Below are 18,911 nucleotides of genomic sequence, written 5' to 3' on the forward strand. Positions count from 1 at the left end.
GCTAAAAGTGACTTATGGTGACAGCCATAACCTTCAGTAGGTACAAATGTTACACTTGAAACAGGTGGATATTTATGGTATGTAAAATATATTTCAGTAGGGCTACTAAATCAAAGAATAGTCACATGCCCAGTGCCACAAAAAGCTTAAGATACACGGTACAAGCCCATCTATCGGTCACTCACTTGTTGGCGGTTGTGGTTGGAATGGAGGGAGGAATTGGGGGCAAGGTGGGACAGAAGCTGGTTACAGTGGGTGGGGAATGATCTGGTGGTGTGGATGACTGGCTCCAGGCACTCATATGTGAAATGGAGAGAGAGATGGTGAGGGAGAGGGAGATGGCTGGGAGCTGGGAGCTTCCTTTTTTCTTTCAAACGTGACATAAGTCCAGGGTGGATTTGATGGATGGAGGAGCTGCTGAGCAGCAAGCAAGCAAGCACCCAGGTACCTGGCTTGTGTTCCACTTTGCCTACAGCTGGACTTGAGCATTCCAGAAGACCCTGACAGGAGGGGCTTTTTCGGACCTTACACATCGGGCCTCTGCTCCTGGACAAAGCCAGAAGTGTGAGGAGGGAACCAAATCTACTGGAGGAATAAGTGAGGCGAGTTCTCTCCTGACTCCAGGCTCAAGTATTTCTCAGGGCCTTTCACAGCTGGCCCTCACCTACCTGTCCAGCCTCTTCCCTCATCCCCACTGGACAGGTCAGTTTCCCATCCTCTGGTTTGCTCTCCCAGGCCTGCCACCACTGAGGGAGCCCTTCACAATCGTTCTTGACCAGGATTTAGTTGCCATGCACCTGCCCTCAGAAGACCTGTAGGAAGATCCCTGCTGGGAAAGGTAGGCACGAGTTGCTGCTGCCCATGAATAAAATCTTATGCCTGTGAGGCCTCCTGTCCCTAATTCCTAGTTATGGACTAAGATTTGTCCCCTGGTTGTGGCAGGTCCTGCTCCAGTCCCAAACCTCGGGCCCATGTTCTCATCACTCACCCCCAAGCCATAAAGTACAGTGTACTGATCAGGTGTTGCAAGAGCCTCTGTTGCCATTTCTTATGTTCAATGCTTTAGCTACCTCTACACCACACGATTAAAAAAATACGTGGTTGTAATCTGCTCCAACGCACTGATGGTATATAACCTCCTTTATTCTTGGGGTGAATGCTACCTCCCTCACTGACCGATGAAATGCGGGCTGCCAAGGAGGACCTCCAGGGTTCTCTGCAGTGGGCCAACACCAGACCAGCACCCAGCCCCAGGGAGCTGAGAGACCATCCAGGAGATGGCTCTCCTCCCAGAACATACCTGTGCATGCATGCTAGCAAGCTAGAGGGCCCAGGGCTAAGTGGCCAATTCTGACCACTGACCTTCTTCCTGCTCCATTTGGCCAGGAAAGCTCTCTCTTCACCCTAAATTCCAGACTTAACAGTAACCTAGTATAAAGAAAGGAACAATTTTTTAGGGACCCTACAAATGTGGGTACAGGAGCCCTGGGGAGTGGCCACAGACCACACTTTTTCAATTAACCAATCTACACGAGGAGAAGCCTACAGCTGGGCCTCTGGGATCCAGTGTCCTAACTGGCTTAGTACTCTTAATTCCTGCCATCCTGACTGTAAGCTTACCCAGACAAGCAAACCCAGACAAGCTCCCTACTGCTTCTGGCCAATATGCTCAGAAAGCCTGTCTCCCAAATACATTCACTTTATCTTGCTCAATAAACAATACCTACGCTGGGCTCCAAATTCAGTTCTTGCACCCTCCCTTACTTCCTGGGCCCGCTTTTATCTTAGGATATGGACTTTGGCTCCCCTCTGACCTACACCCAAGGCAGCAAGACAGGTGCAGCCCCTTCCAGGCCCCACCCAACCCCTGGGGAGGGAGCCGCCAGTGCCGAGCTGAGCAATGAGAGCACATCCCACACAGAGCCGAGCCCTGCCCTCTCCCACCAACGCCCCCCACCCCAACTTTGCCCCAGTCAGGTCGGGGACCTTGTGTAACAAAGAGGCAGACACTAGGTTTCCGTTAAGTTGTAGGAATTTATTTTAAATAACCTACAGTTGATTAAAAGGGAATTCATGATAAAAATAGAAGATACTTGAGGAAAGATGTGGGAAATGGACTCTGCACACACGCTAAACTAACAATGCTTCTAAAACTAATGATTATAGCAAAAAATGTCTTCACATTAAAATTCTGCTTTTTATGTTTTTTTTTTCCATTTTTTACACAATTACAAAAGAAAAAATAAAAGCCCTAAATTCTTGATTATTTTTCCTTTTTTTGGACCAAATACTCATTTTCCTCTAAATTATTGACTTGTGGAACTTTTTACACAATAAAATCTTTCAAGTGAAAGATTGGGTTTAAAATGAAAAAGATGGATATATGAAGGGTACAGAGAATGCTCAGAACAAAGAATGATGGGAAAATGGTTTCAGTCACTGATTATTTCATTATCCTTAGACTCACTCACCCCCTCATCCCTCCCCAACCCCAATCTACACGATCTTTAAGATCAAGAAAAAGGTTTAAATATTTTAAAATAATTAAAAAGAAATAAAAATTCACATTTAAAAAGGAACACTCAAGTCAGGAAATATTTTCCCATCATGCTTTTCTGTGAACAGGTGTCTGAACCAAAACACTGCCGATGTCACGACTGCTTCAAGTTTAATGAAAATTGATTCCCATGACAATAGATAGTGACAATTCTCACTAACAGGTGCGCTGGGTTTTTGTTCTACTTAATTTTAAATTCCTGAAATGGGGGAGGGGGGAGGGCGTTTAGGAATTCATTTCTATTAAAATATAGAAGTTATTGCAAAACCCTAACTGTAAAAACGCACCAATATAATCGGACTTCGTATACAGTAGCTAAGAGAATCCAAATGCTTCAGTGAAACAGTGAATTTGCCTGGCAGAACTCTGACAAATTCCTATCCACTTGCTCTCTTGAAAATAAAAACAAAATTCAAAACAAATCATACAGCTAGAATTTTGATATCTGAAATATTTTTAAATAAGTTGTCCATAGGACAACTGGCTCAGCTCTCCCTTATAATATCTCCAGGTTTATCTTTTCGCAAAGATGTTCGTTTGTTAAGACTTGCCGCCTCTCTCCCTCAGCTGTGAGGGTAAGCAAGGCTCACAGTTTATCCACCTTCCCCAAACCACACTGTTCCTTTTCACAGAACCCTGCCCGCCCCTCGAGACTGGCTAGAACTCGTAGTCCTCATCAGCCATGTCGATGGCCCACGCAAACTTCTCCCGCTGGGTTTTGTTGTAAATTTTCTCAATTGGGACCCCCCACTTCTTGCACCTGTACACAAAGGAGAAAAAGGGGGATTAGTGTCTCAGGGAGCAACAGCCCAGACCCAGGGCAGGGACCTGAATATGCTTGCTTTGTGTCCATCTGCTGAGAATGAATTTTAAGAACATGCCAAACATATTCTAACAGTATCATGTGCTCGTGACCTCTAAAGTAGATGCTACTACAGATGTACTAATGAAAAAAACTTAATACAGGGAGTTGAGTAATTTGCTTACCTTGTCATGCAGCTAGTGAGATGGAGCTAAAAAGTTAACCCAAGCTGTCTGGCTCTGGTGTCCATGCTCTCAACCACAATGCATACTGCCCCTTAATCTAACTCAACCTCTAGCACCCAACAGGGCAAAAGAGCAAAAAGGGTACAAGAGCCGGGTGGAATCCCTGACCCATAGGAGCAGGTCAGGCTCAGAAAAATGCACATTAATTAATAAGCATCTTCCAAAAAATAAATAAATAAAACTCACTTATTTTGGATGTCATTTTATGACTGTGGGGTTAAAAGGGGACACAAACAATAGAGAATTTATCTTTGTTATAAGCTCCCTCTAACTCTTTCTGTACGTTGCTCAGATCTGCAGTCTTTTTTTTCCTGCTTGTTCCTTTCTTCCTTTACTTGTAAAAAAAATTTATCGAAAAGTTTTGTTCAAGTGTAGATAGATGGGCTCCTTTTAGATTTTTCCTTTAATAAGGGCCAAGAGTTCCTATTCTTGTCCTAAAGTTCCATAGGGGTAGAGGCTGCAACTGCCTTTTAAAAACAGACAAAAACACGCTCCAAGGCAGTATAACAACATTACTGACCATTTAGGGTCACTGAAGATGTTCTAGTGCAGTTGCAGTGTGCATAGTAGAAAGGCAAGGATTTCCCAAAGGACTTCCAAGTATGAGGTGAAGGGATGGCATGGGAAGGCCAACAGTGCTCTTGAACCCTCCACTACACTCTCAAGCCAGCAGCAGGACCCCAAGAAGGGCCCAAAGATTACTTACCAAGCCACTGTAATCCTTGGGTCCAGATAATTGAGTTTGGAGGTTCCCAAAGCAATTTGTTTATTTTCTTCTCGGTCTGTGGCCTGAACTTCGAGCTTCATTAACTGCTCCTCCAGTCTTTGCACAGCCTTCTTCTTTGACTCTACCACCCTGGAAGAATGGAAGTCATCAAGAACCAGGCCTAGCTTCTGGACAAAAACACTGCAACCCCACCCGGCCATGCAGGGGCAGCAAAAGCAGGAAAACCCTAAATACATACAGAGATTTCCAAAAGATACCACTCAGAAACTCTAGAAAAGCTGGGGCCCCTGGGCCTCTGATATTACCCCTGCTTTTCTCTCAACCAGTCCCCAGCTCTGCATAACAACCAGGTACATACTTCTTGGTCTTTGCATCCTTTAGGACCTTGGCATCAGCCTTAGCACTTTTCAAGTCTCTCCGGGCATCTGCTAGTTGTTCCTTCTTGGCATCAATCTAGGTGGGGAAGAACAGTAAGGTTTAAAAATAAAATCAGCCCGGAGAGAAAAGAGCTCCATCAGACATGAAACCTAGAAGCTGTCTCCACCAGGCAGGCTGCCTATGTCAGTGGCATGCCACATAAACCTCCCCCCTCTCCCAGGGTGGCTTCATGAAGGCACAGATTAGATGCACAGTGACTGCTGAATGCAAATGCTATTTCGTCACTTATGTTCTTCAGTGACCCTTCAAGAAATCGGTGATCCTTCTATAGGCAGTGACCCAGGGCCTGTCCCCTTAATGCAAAAGCTCAGGTTACAGAACCTGCCAGGACTGGGAATGTGAGTGCCAATCTTTCGATCACATAACGCTTTAGTTTTAGACACCTGGGAGGAGGGCTACAGATGAAAACTGTTTACTAAATGGATCCTGTGTCAGGTTATAGCCTTCCTTCTACAAATACTGCAGGAGATAACTCTTTATGAAGCTGAGACAGGATCCTTGCATCTACTGAACCCAGCTCATTCCTCAGATTCTGCCAGCACTCTGGGAAGGAGCTGCCAGCTTCTCAGGAAAAAAGGAAGCACTGGAGAGAATACCCAAGGGAACCCAGGAAGCTAAACAGCTCAGCCAGTCGGCTGAAACCTATATATGGCACAGCCTGGCTTTGGCCTTCTGTATTTTAAATGAAAGGGAGCTGAGACTGGAAGGAAATTAAAGCAGTTATCACTCAAAAACAGAGGTCTGAAAACATTTTTAGCTATGGAGCTCTTTTTTCCAAATAAAATCTCACGGAATCCCGGTTTATAAAGGATGAAACAAACAATTCCATCCTTTCTTGCTTAGAGAACCCTTGGAGGGCCTCTGGAAAACCTCAGTTCTTAGTTCTTGCTTAAGGACAGCAGCAGGCAACACCAGGAAACTAGAGCCCAAACCAGGGAGCTCATGCTGCTGGGGGCAGAACCTCAGATGTGCTATTACCTTTCCTAACCTACAAGGTCAAGGGAACCTCTGCAGAGTAAATAAATACTTGCCTGATTCAACACAGTCTGGGCTGTTGCTCTCAGCCTAGAATTGTCTGTTAAATATACACATATAGCCCAAGTTTGGAAACAGAGGCCACCATTGTGAGAGAATCATTAAATGTATTTTACTATGAATGGCTTACTTCCAACATCCATGTTGTCCAAAGTCAAGCTGAAGGAACTGATTCTATACACAAAAGCATCAGACACCACTAGCTAGATTCTTCTTGGGCTAGAAATTTAACAGACCATAATCTTTTAACCATTTCCATGGATGCTAAATTGGCAGGCTGTTTCAAATTCTCTCAAAGCATCAAAGACTCCTTTGATTCACTTGGCAAACAGGGGCGTGTGTTTGCTTTGTGGGCACACAGGAGAGGGTTCCTGGGCTTGGAGGGCTCGTCTGGCAGGCGGCCCTGGGCTGCCCAAACAGTGGTTCCAGAGTAAGATCAACAAAATACCTCCTCATGCTCCAGGGGGATGGGTAGCTTGAATTGGGTAAACAGCACCTGAATATTCATGCTTTTATTTCTGGCTTGGAACAACAACATGGGGAGAGTAGATGATTCCACATGACCACCATTTAACAGAGTGGCAGCGAACAGGAGCTGCTAGGATGGGTGGCCTATTGGGTTCTTTGCCTGCCAACCATATATTCTAAGGATTTGAGAGGTCTAGGGGTATATATTCATTTACTGTGTGTATGTGCATCCCTCTAGCACCTGTAGCATGAACTGTAGGTTGTGGGTATCTTTTGACCCAGACATACTACTACCGGGTATTTATCTTGAAGAAATTTCGACAGGAGGAAAATATATGGATCTGAAGATGTGTATGGAGCCTCACTTTATAGCAGTCATTTTTAGTTATTTTAAATTTATTTATTTATTTAAAAATTTTTTTTTCAACATTTTTTTTTTTTTTTTGGGACAGAGAGAAAGAGCATGAACGGGGGAGGGGCAGAGAGAGAGGGAGACACAGAATCGGAAACAGGCTCCAGGCTCTGAGCCATCAGCCCAGAGCCCGATGCGGGGCTCGAACTCACGGACCGCGAGATCGTGACCTGGCTGAAGTTGGACGCTTAACCGACTGTGCCACCCAGGCGCCCCTATTTATTTATTTAAGAGAGAGAGAGAGAGAGAGAGAGAGAGAGAGAGAAAGACAACAAGCAGGGGAGGAGCAGAGATAAGAGAGAGACAGAGGATCCAAAGTGGGCTCTGTGCCGACATCAGAGAGCCCAGTGTGGGGCTCAAGCTCACGAACCATGAGATCATAACCTGAGCCAAAGTTGGACACTTAGTCAACTGAGCCACCCAGGCACCCCTATAACAAGTCATGTTTAAACTCCACCTGTCCTAGTACAGAATTCTGTAAATGTGGATGGAAAAGAATTACATCTGTAATTTCACTAACCTCTGTTTGAAATTCATCATTTCGTCTTCAATTATGAATGTGGGCAACAAACCATAGTAGTATCAGTAGTACCTATGATATATTCGCCACCAATATAATACAGATATTTCCGGATCATTAAAATTGTTGCAGAAATCTTAAGTATTGTTTATGTATTCTTTACTACCCTTGAAATTTAGTGATTATTAGACCCACCTTCAGATCTTACTTAATAAGTTAATAAGGAAGCACATCACAGACTTTAAAATATACTTGGTAAGTGTATTTCAGGATAGTTGGTCCTTTGTGACAACCCTATGTGTCTGTTCTAGAGTGAAATACCTGCCAGTTCTCACTGAGAGTTAGTACGTTGGAATGGATTAGTTACGTAGCCATCACTAACACAGAAACGCTCACCACCGAAGTGTTTAGTGCCTTGTGGCTTGAAAGCGCAGTGCCAGACAGAGTCAGAAGGAAGAAAAGCACATGGAAGAGGAATAGCATCTACTTGTTTGCATGTCTCTCTCCCTCTAGGGCAGCAACTCTGGCACACAGCCAGAATTCAACAGATGTTTGATGATGAGCTACATAAAAATATGAGTCATGTGGAATGTGTAAAAATAAAAATAGTTGTGCTAGGATTAGGGGGAAATAAAATATCATTGTTCATCATCTTTTTAATTTGAAGCAATCTAATTTAGAAACAGTTGTATTTCTGGACTGTGGCAAGGAATGGTGAAGACCATCTTTATATCCATTATTCTCATGTATAATAAGGACAATAATATTTCAAAAGAGGGCACACATCAAACTCAGCTTTTCAAAATAGGAAGAGTGGCCAGTGCAGGAGTTCTGTCCACAGAATACAGACTTTATTTAAAAAAAAAAAAAAATTTTTTTTTTAATGTTTATTTTTGAGAGAGAGCAGGTGAGTGCGCACGTGCATGTGAGCCTAGCAGGGGAAGGGCAGAGAGGGGGGAGACACAGAATCTGAGGCAGGCTACAAGCTCTGAGCTGTCAGCACAGAGCCCGACACAGGACTCAAACCCATGAACCGCAAGATCATGACCTGAGCCGAAGTTGGAAATAGACTTTCTGAACAATGAGTACCTGATACTCAGTTATCTTCATCAGGGATAACTCCTATCATATTTCCATTTGTTTATCTTTAGCATGGACGTATCTTCCAGAACAGACCTAGAACTGGCCTTCTCATATCCCAGCCCAGAAGGCCTCTTATTTGCAGCTCATCTATCCACAGCAGATGTGGCTCCCTTCATTTTGTGACCACACCATCCAGATCCACATTACCTTAGACTGCAAGTTCATCATGGACTTCTCAAAAGTTTTGGGTGGTGCCCTCTGATGGTTACAAAGAATTGCAACAGCTCGGTTGGCACGGTTGTAAGACAGGATCTTTGCTGGGATGTTCTCATCAGCTGTGAAGAAAGAAACATGACAATAAAAGAGTTAGTTTGTATATCTGAGGAGAATACACCACATGGCTTCCCCAGCACTTCCTCATGATTCTGTCAGCCCTCATCTCACTAAGATGATCAAGTTCTCCTGAGACACAAGGTCAAAACTGAGAGTCAAGTCATCAGCTTGTCTGAAAGGCCACCCCCTGTCCCCCAATGTAGTCTGAAGAAAATGTAGAATTGGAACAGAAAATGTCTGTAGAGGAGGACAAGACAAAAGGATCACAAGCTTTATGTTTTAAAATTATAAGGTGGTATCTGTTTTACAAAGAAAAATTCAAAGTGTCATTGGAGGAATATTTTACTTATGTCACATGGCATCCTTTGTCCCACCCCAAAATACTGACCCTCAAAATACCCTCTTTGGATTTTCTGGCTTTTATATTCTAAAGCCATTTGACATAGAGGACAGAGGAAATTTAGCAGTGGCTGGGCTCTAGAAAAAGAAGTTTGTGGATGTTGGTCATACCTCCTGCACCTAGTTTTTAGGAGAATACTATCAACTCTTAAGGGGGTAAAAATGGCAGAAACTTCAGGGGAAGGATGTGCTCTCCTTTTGCAAAATAACATGACAACTTTGTTCTCTCCAATTTAACCAAACATTATAGCACTTTCATCCTATTACCTTTATTAACACATATAAAATATAAAATGCAGGCATTTTCAGAACAAATAAAAGCTCCTGTCAGCATTCCATGAAAATAAATCTTGACGTTGGGGTAGGAAAGGTGAAATAGCACTGACCTTCTGTTTATACAACTAAGCCTCAGCATTCTATTAGAGATACGGAAGGAAAAGTTTCCAGTCACAAAGTTAGGGAGAAAAAGCAAAACCGATCCAGGACTTAAGCTAGCTGAGCAAGGGCAATGGACGTACAAATAAGGGTACAGGCCTGCTTGGCCAAACAATACTTACGGGCTGTGAGTTCTTTCAACTGTTGCTGTAGCGTGATGGAGGCATTATATGTACGGAACACCTTGGCTGTCAAGCCCTCCATGAGATCCTGAAGATGCTTATTCAGAATACCAGTCTGGAGGAGACAAGGCACAGAGTATATTGGGATTTAGGTAAAAGCCCTACCACTCTGCCCCTTCTGGCAAGCAAGCCCTAGGACATTTATGCCAGTGCAATCTCAACTCTGCCAAGTTTACTGCCTTGCCAGTGAGAAGTTAGAAAAAAAAAGGAGAAAAGAATTCCAAATTACAGGCTTGCATGATACCTCCCTATGAAGTACTTTAATCTTAAGCAGGCCAATAAAACAAATGTGTCCTTCCCTATTAAGACCTTCCATGATAAGCTATCAGGCTTTGGTCTCCAGCAGAGGTGGCTGGGCATCCAGCAAGAGAAGACTCTGTTAAGAGCCAGAAGAGGATAAAAGGCAGGGTTTGTCTACCTGTCTCAGGACTTTGGTCGTGAATTCACTATGTGCCTGAGGGAGGAAGTGTGTCTAGGATAGGATGGCACAGGACAGACTAAAGGGAGAGTCCAAGCCACCCCTGGGCAAACCTCTCCTTTAGGAGCTTGAGTGGCTCTGGCTGGGCCCCTCCTCCAACCCACTGCACTTTGTCCACTCACATTGAGTCTATCAAAAAGATCATCCTCAGGCTGTTTGTTCTCCATAAATAGCTGTAAGTTCTTAAAAACCTAAAAGAAATAGAAGAACCTATTATTTGAAAAGCCTTTACTTTGGAAATAATTGCAAACGTACAAAAACTTGGAAAACAAAAAAGCACAAGGAACACTGACATCCTTTACCAGATTCACCCATTATTACCATTTTACATGTCATTTGCCACTCACATAGTACACATGTCTGCCCCATTTCTATGTGTGTGTATATACATGTTCATTGTTTGTTCTGAACCATTTATGGGTACTTGTATTATAGTCCTTTACCCTTAAATACCTCAAGGTATTTCCAAGAATTTTCTAAGGATAGAGATACTGCCTTACATATGCACTGTACTCATCAACTTTATAAATCTGCATGAGGACATACTTTAGTGGTCCAGTTTGGTCAGCTGACCTAGTGATGTCCTCTACCTCCCCAGTATGGAACCCAATCTAAGGTAAGGTATTATATTTGTCATGTTTCTTTAGCCTCATTTAATACGGACCACTGCCACAGCCAGCAAAGCCCAATTACCTGATTAGACATCAGGCTGTTAAAGGACTGGATTATGGGGGCCCTGCAGCACCGTCTTCAGCTGTGGGCTCAGAGGTTTGAGGATAACAGGCTACTGCTTTGCTCAGTCAGGAGTTGGGGACAGGCTGAGCAAAGCTACAAAAATGACAAATGTGCAACATGACCAGGGGATACTAAAACATGGTTGCATCATTACAACATGGTGAGTTAAATCTTATGCTGAAATTTGTCATAAGGGCCCACTCTCTACAGCATGCTCTGTTGAATACTACTACAGGATGTGGCCCCCTAATCCCAGAAAGGTAGCATGGAGCAGAGGAGGTGAGGGACAGGGACTAAAAGGAGGTACACAGGACAACCAACAACACCTCTCCCCTCCCTTTCAAATCATTTTCTTCTAGTGCTGAGCAAAATGCAGAGCATACAAAAAGCACTCAGTAACTGTTGAATGACTGAATGGAAGAAAGAAAAAACAGGCAAGGCACAGGCCACAGGAACTTACTCGTTTCTCAACAGGTACTTTGTTATAATATCTGATTGAATCTTTCCCAAGGAAGTCAAACTCTACCACGTATTCCTGACCATCCAACTCTGGGTGCAGATTGATATGCTCCACACGAAGTGAACAGCAACCCACAGTGTCTGCTGTTTCTCCTTCTTCCTTCTCATTGCCTGCTCTCAGAGCAAGCTGTCCAGGGAGGAGGGAAAAATGAGAACAAATGAAAATACTTCAATCTCACAGGATCTACAAGAAACCCAAATAAGTCTCCCAATTCTCTTTGGGACAGAGCATCAGTCTGCAAGGTCTGGGAATTCTGGATTCTACACTAGTGCTTCTTCTTCAAATAAAATGAAGTACAGAGAATCAAAATAGTATTATCCTTTCTCAGAAAACCAAGCTTCTCTTTATTCTGTTCTCTCAAATGGGGATGGAGGAAAGAACCTCTTTCTTTCTCTTTCTTTCTTTCTCTCTCTCTCTCTTTCCTTCCTTCCTTTCTCCCTCCCTCCCTTCCTGTTCCTTTCTTTCTTTCTTTTTTTTTTTTTAAACAAAGCAGGGGCACCTGGGTGGCTCAGTCTGTTAAGTATCCAACTTCGGCTCAAGTTATAATCTCATAGTTCATGGGTTCAAGCCGAGTCAGGCTCTGTGCTAACAGCTCAGAGCCTGGAGCCTGCTTCAGATTCCATGTCTCCCCCTCTGTTCCTCCCCTGCTTGTGTTCTCTCTCAAAAATAAACAAATATTAAAAAAGAAAAGAAAAGAAAAGAAAAAGAGTGGCTCTCTCAGCATTTTTTACTTAAAGAGATATATTTCAGTTTATAAAAAAGTAATAATAATAAAACAAAGCAACATTCCTATTCTGGGCAATCAGACTCAACATGCGAGTCTCTTAATTTTGCTTATTTTTTAGATAACTCAGAATTTGAGCTAATCAGCACTAAAATCTTCTAAAAGATACTGACAAACTGACCTCCCTCACAGTCTTTCAGGGGTGCCTGGGTGGCTCGGATGGTTAAAGCTTCAGACTCTTGGGTTTCAGATCAGGTCATGATCTCATGGTTCATGAGTTCAAGCCCCATGTCGGGCTCTGCATTGACAGTGCAGAACCTATTTGGGATTCTCTCTCTCTCTCAAAATAAATAAACTTATTAATAAAAATTTTTTTTAAACACAGTCTTTCAAACTGTAGTTGTGATACATTAGTGGTTTAACCAGTTTTAAGGGTTATAACCACCCTTTTTAAAAACAAGAAACAGAATTTAAAATGTCAGAATTCACTCCTTGTAGAAAGCTAAACATTGTTTTGTGCAACTTTTGTTTCAGTTATACACAAACACCTATATATATGTATACATATATACATATATATATACACACATATATATACACACATATACATATATATATACATACATACATATATATATATGTGTTGGGTCTGTGATGTAAAATAAAATTTTTTGGTAGCTTATAGTCAAAAAAGAATTTGAAAATGTCACAGTATTTCTGGCAGATTCAGATAGCAGTAGACTCTGAACGCCTCTCTCTCCACTTCTACCTTCCTTACTCAACCAGAGGTTGGTGCTTCTCTAGTACTTAGCACAGGGCCTGGAGGAGTAAACAAGCTCCACATCTTTGATAAGCTGAACATGTTAAGCAATGTGACAGGACGATGCTCACCTTGTCGATGAAGTACAGGGCTACAGCTCTCTGCCGAACTTTCATCTCTTTGGACTTCCAGTCTTCTCGATACTGGTTCCGGATCTTGTCCACACACTTCTTAAGCCGCCGAGCGGTCTCATATTTCTGCCAATCTTTCTCACCCTGCAGAGACCCAACCCCAAAGGTGGATTGCTTAGGAATGGTGGAGTAAAAACAGACTTTGAACACCCAAGTTCAGAGCTGTGAACCAAAGAAAAGAAGCCTGAGCTTAAGCAAGGTAGAAAAAGAGTACTGAAGAGAAACTATAAAGCATTTAACCTGATGAGAACTCATGCTGTCCTGTTTCACTGTCAAGCACACACACGACTCCTTTCTAATTGCTAAATTGTTTATGTTCTTGGGAAAAGCCCACATGGCACATCCCCAAAACGGACTTCTGTCAACACAAAGGGTATAAACATCCCCATTCCCACATCAGCATCATGGCTCTCTCTGCTCCTGAATCTGTGAGCCAATAGCAGTTTTCTGCTAAGACCGAATTTCATTACATTCAAGACAACCATGCACAATTTGATGGAAGTGTCAAGGAAATAGAGCCAAAGATTACAACTTGTAATTACTAAGGAACACAATGACTTCCAGGAACAGCTGTAATCATTCACCATTTTCTAACTTCTGCTTTTTTTTCCCCAATATATGAAATTTATTGTCAAATTGGTTTCCATACAACACCCAGTGCTCATCCCAAAAGGTGCCCTCCTCAATACCCATCACCCACCCTCCCCTCCCCCCCCACCCCCCATCAACCCTAACTTCTGCTTTTAAACGTATTCTTGATTAGATTGAGGAAAGCAATGTTACCAGGAAGACTTTTTTTTTTTTAAACATTAGAGCTTTTGATATAAGATTTTAAGATGGATTTTAAAACCAATGAAATGTTTTTGAAAGAGAGTGAAAAGATGGTCTCTACCCAACAGTGACAGGAGATTAGTCCTGCTGCCACGCTGAAAGGAAATTCACAAGCAAGGGCTGATACTAATGTCAAGTGAGAAAGGTAAGAAAGGGGGAAAAAAAAAATCCAAGGACTCCCAAGAGAGTCAGGGAGTATTCTAAGGTCTAAAACAGATTATATGACATGAATACAGGGACGGAATTCAAGAACCCAAGAATCTCTGCAATTAATTCCCCCACCTATGAGAGAGAGGGACATCGTGATTTTTACCCACATAAGCCTAGTTCCCGCCTATGCCATGGGACACATGGTCCTTGAAGTGTTCAGAACTGTGGTCAAAGTAACTAGCCTTCTGAGCATGCAGGAAAGTTGGCTAAGTGAAAGCAAGAAAGATCTACTTCTAGCTCCACCAGCACCCCGAACTGCAAGCTCACACGGCTGCACTAAGGGTTCATCACTCTGCCACAAATGTATGTGGCCAAGTTGTTTGTAAGTGAACTACTTGTTGTGGGTGGGTGATTTAGCAGTTGTTGATACAATACAGAAGAAATATCAAAGTTCTATTTCCTGACAATGGCAAGCTGAAAATTTCTCACTAGTTTTTCCAAGTATGTACTAACATTTAACAGGGTGAAGAAAAGGTGTGATACAGCTGTCCTCATATACAAGTAATCCATTTCCATGACAATCATGCGAGAGAGACACACATGCACAATCTTCAACAGCACAGCCTCCCGCTCAGGAGTGGGCTCTTGGCCATCACTCTAATGCATGCAGGCCTACTAAAGCCTAACTCCAAGTCTTCAAAGTCCTGTAGGGTCACATTTGCGCAATTCCTTAGTTATGCCACTGAAACAAGGTTTAGAAAAACCCAACAAATAAGCCATTCACAGAGGGTACCACAAGACCAACTTTTCCTCACAGGTTGGCTCGGCTCCTGACCCAAGGATCCAGGATTCTCTCAAGTAAGGACATAAGAGGCGGGGCGGAGGGGCAGAAGCCACCTTGTCTAGATCTGGGGGAAGGAAAGCTAGCCTCCAGGAAGTATGCTTAGCCCTGCCGTCAGTTTCCTTGAACGGAATCCAGACAGTAAAATGCACTTGAACAAGCTTTCTCAGACTACTCCCAGAAAAAAAAATATCCATTTAGGTCTTCCAGACAGGGTCCTCCTCAAAACCATCGCAGTGAAACAAGGTATCCACCACAGGGGAACTGCCTTTAACCCCCTCCCATCTTTCCCTACCCAGTCAACCCTCTCTATGGATGAGAATCTAATTTGATTACTTATAAGTGACATTCTTTGAGAGATTGTTTTTAACTAGTGGGCTCACCATATTTTCTGGTTCTAATATAACTGCTTACTCATTAAGCATACTGGATAGGGGCACCTGGATGGCTCAGTTGGTTTAAGTGTCTCTTGATCTCGGCTCAGGTCATGATCTCACGCTCATGGAATTGAGCCCCACATCGGGTTCTGTGCTGACTGTGTGAGCCTGCTTGGGATTCTCTCTCCCCCTCTCTCTCTGCCCTTTCCCCACTGGCACACTTGCTTTCTCTCTCAAAAATAAATAAACTTAAAAAAAAAAGTCTAAAAACAAAAATATATATATATATATATACTAGGTAAATGGGGTCAGGATCTGAATTCAGGATACAAAGTGGGAAATGAGCTGTTCCTGTTCTCCAATCCTCTCTCAGAGATTTGTATTGGGGAGCGATGACATTTGCCAATATTCTTAAGTGGCTCTTCTTTATTTGTTGGAAGATTTTTTAATTTTTTAAGGAATCTCTACACCCAACTTTGGGCTGGAACTTACACCCCTGAGATCAAGAGTCACACACTCCACCGACTGAGCCAGTCAGGAGGCCCATAAGTGGCTCTTCTCACTTAGCTGGTGATGCACCAAAAGAGGAATGACTAGCATTCTGAATTCCAAACATCTAACATTTAAACAAAAGATACAACAAACTGGCCTCATACATTTAATACCATGTTTAAAGATAAAATCCAACCAACTTTTCATATATGCTCATTTTTAGATGTTTGCCTTATTACTGATATGCAGAGGTTGTTATATATATTCAAATTCTTTTCCACATACAAGTAGTGCATTTTAGTCCACTATTTCCTATTCACCTTTTATTCTGAATAAATCTAAAAGAGATTTTATGTTATACAATTTTAAGTGTACTGTTTAATCCGTTTTAACAATTCATAACCCCTGTAACCTACATCTCATCAAGACAGAGAATATTCTCTATCATTTCAGAAAGTTTCCTCGTGCCCCTTCCCAGTTAATCACCAACTAAGCAAGCACTATTCCTTTAATCTGACTTGTATCATCATAGCTTGGTTTTGCCTAATTTAGAATATTGTAAGAATGGAATCCTACAGGGGTGCCTGGGTGGCTCAGTCGGTTAAGCGTCTAACTCTTGATCTGGGTTCAGGTCATGGTCTCACAGTTTGTGGGTTCGAGCCCCATGTAGGGCTCTATGCTGACAGCGTGGAACCTGCTTGGGATATATTCTCATTCTCTCTCTCTCTCTCTCCCCCCCCCTTTCTGCTCCTAACTCATGCTCATGCATGCGCTCTCAAAATGAATAAAATAAACTTAAAAAAAAAAAAATGGAATAATACAGTATAGGTTCTTGTGTCTGGGCTTCCCAATACGTTTTTAAGATTCATCCATGTTGTTGCATTTATCAGTAGCTTGCTCCTTTTAATTGCTGGTATATAGATACAATCCAGGACTATCCCTAATGTGTTTGATGAGACCATGTGTTTATTCTGTTGATGGACCCCCCTAGGATGTTTCCATTTTGAGACTTGCACGAATACAGCGCTGCTATAAACATTCTTGTACAACTCTTTTTGTGGACATAGGTTTTCAATTTCATTTAGGGCAAAAATACCTAGAACTGAAACTGAGATCTCATTGTGGTTTAAATCTCCTAGTAATTAGTGATGTTGAGAACTCTTTCGTGTGCTTATTTATTGGCCATACCTCTATCTTGTTAAGCATCTGTTCAAATCTTTCGCTTTTTATGGGAATGTTTGTCTTTTTTATTGAGTTATAGGAATTCTTTGTATATTCTCGATACAAGTTTTTTGTCAGATATACATGCTGCCAATATCTTCTCCCAGCCTGTAACATAAATTTAATTAACCTTGTCTTTTGTTGAACATAAGTTTTTAATTGTAATTATTTTTTTTTTACATTCATTTATTTTTGAGAGACAGAGAGAGACAGAGTACAAGTGGGGTAGGGGCAGAGAGAGAAGGAGACACAGAATCCGAAGCAGGCTCCAGGCTTTGAGCTGTCCGCACAGAGCCCAACACGGGGCTCGAACTCACAAACCGTGAGATCAGAACCTGAACCGAAGTCGGATGCTTAACTGACTGAGTCACCCAGGTGCCCCAATTTTAATTTTTTTAATGTCAATTTTTGAGAGAGAGAGAGCGAGCGAGCGAGCAGGGGAGACGCAGAGAGAGAGGGAGACACAGAATCTGAAACAGGATCTAGGCTCTGAGCTGTCAGCACAGAGCCCAATATGGGGCTCGAACTCACGAGCTGTGAGATCATGACCTAAGCCGAAGTCGGATGCCCAACCAACTGAGCTACCCAGGCGCCCCTACAAGTTTTTAGTTTTAATGAAGTCAACTTTATCAATTGTTTCTTTTATCATTAGTGCTTATTGTGTCCTAGGAAATCTACAACAAGGTCATGTAGATGTTCTATCACGATACCATCTACAAGTTCTAGTGTTTTATTCCTTCTACTTTAGAATTCAGAATTTTAAAGATTCAGAATATAACTTTTTAAAAAATAAGCGTTATGTCTTATTTTCCTTTTCTAATAAAACTCACCAAAATCAGAGCTTCCCAAGACTATAAAGTTTTATAAGGACATTTTCCTTCAATCCAGCTCTTTAATCCCCAGATGGTTACATTCAAAAGTTTGTAGGTATATACATCTTTGAAACCCCCCAAAATTATAAGCTCTAAAGATAGAAAAGTGTATTTCTCCCTAAGAATATTTTATTAGGATTGAATGCAATGTAATGTCAACACGGATTCTAAAGTTTGCTGTACTTAATTTAAAGAAAAAATGACAAATTTTGTTCATAAAGTTAAGACCGGTTGAAGAACCTCACTTTTACTAAGGGCTACTTTACAGGTAATGAGACTAGATCATGTTTCCAACCTTGGCAGTGGGCTGGACTTAGCAGTGAGTACCTTAATAAGCAGTCCTTTTAACCTCTGGATCTATGGTTTATCCAGGATCAGAGAGCTTTGTAGAAACCACTGGTTCCAGAAGGCTGACTGTCATTTTCCCGCTATTTCAGATTCCATGGGCACCAAAGTACAGAGTGGAAGAGGAAGGGAATGGAAACACTTGCAACAAGATGTCTATATAATGAAAATCCTGGAAGGTAAAGCAGAACTAACCAAGATGAGCACAGAAAGATGCGAATGAGCTCAGGACAGTCTTTACCTGAAACACACATTCCTGCGGCTCTCAAAAGTCCCTAATGTTTCGACGGCTTGTGAGGCTGTTTGTAGTATAAACCTGACTCTGACTGCAAATAGGCCAATTAAAGTTTCCGGAAAGGGAGACATTAAAAAGATACACTTCAGCTGTGTGTTTTTTTTGTTTTTTTTTTACCCTTGACTGTCCAACTTTAAAAAATTGCCAAAAGTCTCTTAGGGTGTCTGGGTGGCTCAGCTGGTTAAAGCATCAGGCTCAGGTCATGATCTCACAGTTTGTGAGATCTGCGCTGGGCTCTGGGCTGACAAGTGCAGAGCCTGCATGGGACTCTCTCGCCTTCTCTCTCTGCCCCTCCCCTGCTTGTGTTCTTTCTCTCTCTCAAAGTAAGTAAATAAATATTAAGAAATAAAAATAAAATTGTCAAAAATCTCTAAGTCACGTCATGCTTGAGCTAAATTTCTTAATGGAACAGAGATGGGGTAGAACAAAACAATAACATAACA

The 18,911-nt window shown here is 42.3% G+C and overlaps 1 protein-coding gene across 1 annotated transcript in view; it reads right to left on the bottom strand.

The window, feature by feature from the left end:
- Window positions 1–2,014: 2,014 nt before the first annotated feature.
- The window catches only part of TOP1 (DNA topoisomerase I), a 94,840-nt gene continuing 77,943 nt past the window's right edge, over window positions 2,015–18,911 (bottom strand). Inside the window, exons 14-21 of the mRNA XM_027070092.2 lie at window positions 12,985–13,128; window positions 11,310–11,495; window positions 10,237–10,305; window positions 9,577–9,691; window positions 8,495–8,622; window positions 4,690–4,784; window positions 4,311–4,460; window positions 2,015–3,317 (exon numbers count right to left, since the gene is read on the bottom strand). Of these exons, the coding sequence (XP_026925893.1) occupies window positions 3,215–3,317; window positions 4,311–4,460; window positions 4,690–4,784; window positions 8,495–8,622; window positions 9,577–9,691; window positions 10,237–10,305; window positions 11,310–11,495; window positions 12,985–13,128 (990 nt within the window). The 3' untranslated portion in view covers window positions 2,015–3,214. The remainder of the gene's footprint in view (window positions 3,318–4,310; window positions 4,461–4,689; window positions 4,785–8,494; window positions 8,623–9,576; window positions 9,692–10,236; window positions 10,306–11,309; window positions 11,496–12,984; window positions 13,129–18,911) is intronic.

The sequence above is a fragment of the Acinonyx jubatus genome, chromosome A3 (assembly GCF_027475565.1).
Source record: "Acinonyx jubatus isolate Ajub_Pintada_27869175 chromosome A3, VMU_Ajub_asm_v1.0, whole genome shotgun sequence".
Taxonomy (NCBI): Eukaryota; Metazoa; Chordata; class Mammalia; order Carnivora; family Felidae; genus Acinonyx; species Acinonyx jubatus.